Source organism: Chrysochloris asiatica, unplaced genomic scaffold (assembly GCF_000296735.1).
Source record: "Chrysochloris asiatica unplaced genomic scaffold, ChrAsi1.0 scaffold00008, whole genome shotgun sequence".
Taxonomy (NCBI): domain Eukaryota; kingdom Metazoa; phylum Chordata; class Mammalia; order Afrosoricida; family Chrysochloridae; genus Chrysochloris; species Chrysochloris asiatica.
The window spans coordinates 32,362,443-32,364,895 of NW_006408526.1; the positions used below are offsets into that span (position 1 = coordinate 32,362,443).

General features: G+C 52.2%; 1 protein-coding gene across 1 annotated transcript; it reads right to left on the reverse strand.

Annotated features, from left to right (window-relative positions):
- Positions 1-696: 696 nt before the first annotated feature.
- THY1 (Thy-1 cell surface antigen) lies at positions 697-2,158 on the reverse strand. The gene is made up of 3 exons (XM_006833916.1): positions 2,122-2,158; positions 1,284-1,619; positions 697-809 (listed from the first exon to the last, which is right to left on the reverse strand). The coding sequence occupies exons 1-3, from the start codon at positions 2,156-2,158 to the stop codon at positions 697-699; spliced, it is 486 nt and encodes a 161-aa protein (XP_006833979.1).
- Positions 2,159-2,453: the final 295 nt, after the last annotated feature.

Sequence of the window (2,453 nt, forward strand, 5' to 3'; positions counted from 1 at the left end):
GCACTGCTCCTGGCATGGGACCTACATCTTCACTGGACTGTATCCCTGGCCCCCGGCCTCTGGATGATTTCTATGTGCTCAAGAAGGGACTTTTTTGCTGTGATTGAGAATGCTTTGGGAGATGCTCTGTTCTCTCATGTGATGACCACAAGTGTTCATCTTTGGGATTGTCATGTGCCACTCTTGCCTGCTAAGGAAGAATTTCAGGGAACACCATATCAGTGCTAGCCCTAGACAGACCATCCCCTCCTCAACCAGGTCTCTCCCTGGCCTCCAGCTCCTAGTGGGCAAGGATGCCCCCTCCTCAGGGACTGGTTATCCCTCTATCCCATCCCATGGCTCCACTGTCCTCTCACTTTCTACCAGTTCTCCAACCTTGGCTCCCTTTTTCACAAACTCCCAAAGAAAAGGGTAAGTCTTAAGTAAACCAAATGGAAGCAGCTCTGGAATAAAGAGTACAAAAGACAGCCAGTGGTGTGAAGAGAGGGGGTAAGGGGCCATGTGTGTGGGGGGGTGGAGGGTGGCAGTGGGGGTGGGTAGATAATGGCATGCAGCACTGGGGTTCCTTATGAGGGGTGGGGTCTTCACTCCTCCCCGAGGTACGTGAGGGGCTGGGTGGCGGGGGTCAGCTGACTCAGAACTAAGATCTTCGGTTTGGGTCTTGTGGCTTCCTGTATCCTCCATGGGTCCAACAGGTCACAGGGAGATGAAATCCATGGCCTGAAGGAGAGGCAGGGAGAGCAGGAGCAGCAGCAGCCATGAGGTATTCTGGGTCAGCAGGCTTATACCCTCACACTTGACCAGTTTGTCTGTGGAGAGAGAATTAGTAGGGGACAGGACAGGAAAGAAGATAGGCGGGGACTTAGGAACAGGCACAAAGGAAGGTGCATTGCACTGGTATCATGATGATCATGGGGCCAGGTCTCAAGACCAGCCATCCTCTCTTTGAACACAATCATCTTCCTAAATACTTACTAAACCTGATCACAAGAAGAGTGTGGGAAGGTAGGTACCCGGTCCTCGTTTCTCAGAAGGGGAGATGGTGGGTTGGAAGGCTAAGTGACTTGCTCAGAGTCATGACACAAGAGTTCACAGCATCACCCTGCCTCTCTGACTGGCACCTTAGTTCTCCCCTACCCCCATTTACGCAGAAGGCAATGGCTCCCCAGGAGGCCAGGCAGCAACTAGGGAAGGGTGAAGGGAGCAGTAGTCCTCACACCTCCAGTGTAGCCAGGACTACCTGCTGCTGTCTCATCAACCTGCTCCTTCCCAGCTTGTCTCACCTCTGAGAACTGCCACGTTCATGTTGGAGATGGTGGGAGGCTGGCCAGAGAGGCGGAGCTCACATGTGTAGGTGCCCTCATCCTTGTTGGTGAAGCCGCTTAAGTAGAGGACTTTGATGTTGTTCTTGCTGGTTAGGTTGGTCCGGGTGCGGTAAGAGTGCTCTGGTACACCGACTGTGCCATAGATCACATGCTTCTTTGTCTCTCGGGTCACGCTGAACTCGTACTGAATGGGGATGGTGGTGGTGTTCTCATAGCGGCAGTCCAGGCGCAGGCTCTGGTCCACCAGGCAGGCTGTCAAGCTCGTCACCTTCTGCCCCCAGGCCACCTGAAAGACTGGCACCAGCAGTGCCCCCTCAAAGTTGGGAAGAGCCTGTGGAGCCAGGGGTCTCCCACACACATTAAAAGCACAGATGGGGCCTGATCAGGGAGGGCACAGGAGTCTCTTCTCTGAACCCCTCTCCCACTCCATGGGTTACCAACGACCAGTTCAACGTGCCCATTGCAGATTCTACTAGCCTTACTCCCTATTCTGCTTGAGTCCTGGGGCCCACCGGTGTGTTCCAAAGGCAGGAAGTCCTGGGGAATAGATCCAGGTTCCTGATTCCCATTTGGAGATTTTAATTCAATGGCATGAGGAGGGGTTCAGGGAGTCGTGTTCCCAAAAACCAATCCAGGCACTCAGAAGATGAACCAGGTTTGGGAAAATTGCTGACTTAAGGATGAAAAAGAGCCTGTGTCCCTCAGTCACCTCTACTTTCTGTGTGGAAGAAATTTGCTTGTCTGAGGGGGAGAAAGCCAGGGTGGCTGGTCTTCCAGCCCTGACCTTGCCTAGTACCTGTTAGCAGGAGAGTGATGCTGATGGTGGGGTTCATGTTGCCTGGAGTTCAGTCCTGGATCTGGGAAGGGAACAGATGTGAATTAACCAAGAGATATGGTAATCATCCCATACTTGGTGCTAAGATCTGGGGTCACTGGGGGATATATCATATTGGCCATGGCGTAGGCATCCAAGCCCTGCTCCCCTACATTCCTTCTCACTTCTCATTGAATGTGAATCTAGAGCAGGAATCAAACCAGATGTTTCCCTTCTTTTCTAATCCTCATGATAACTTTGGGTAGCTACATCTCAGAACCATTCATTCATTCACTATCTTTTGAGAACCTTTT

Bases quoted from the DNA above. Each gene is read 5' to 3' on its own strand.
- THY1 (XM_006833916.1), bottom strand. From the start codon at position 2,158: ATGAACCCCACCATCAGCATCACTCTCCTGCTAACAG. The intron at 1,620-2,121 runs GTACTAGGCAAG...TGCTGGTGCCAG, and splicing joins CATCACTCTCCTGCTAACAG to TCTTTCAGGTGGCCTGGGGG. The intron at 810-1,283 runs GTGAGACAAGCT...CTCTCTCCACAG, and splicing joins GAACGTGGCAGTTCTCAGAG to ACAAACTGGTCAAGTGTGAG.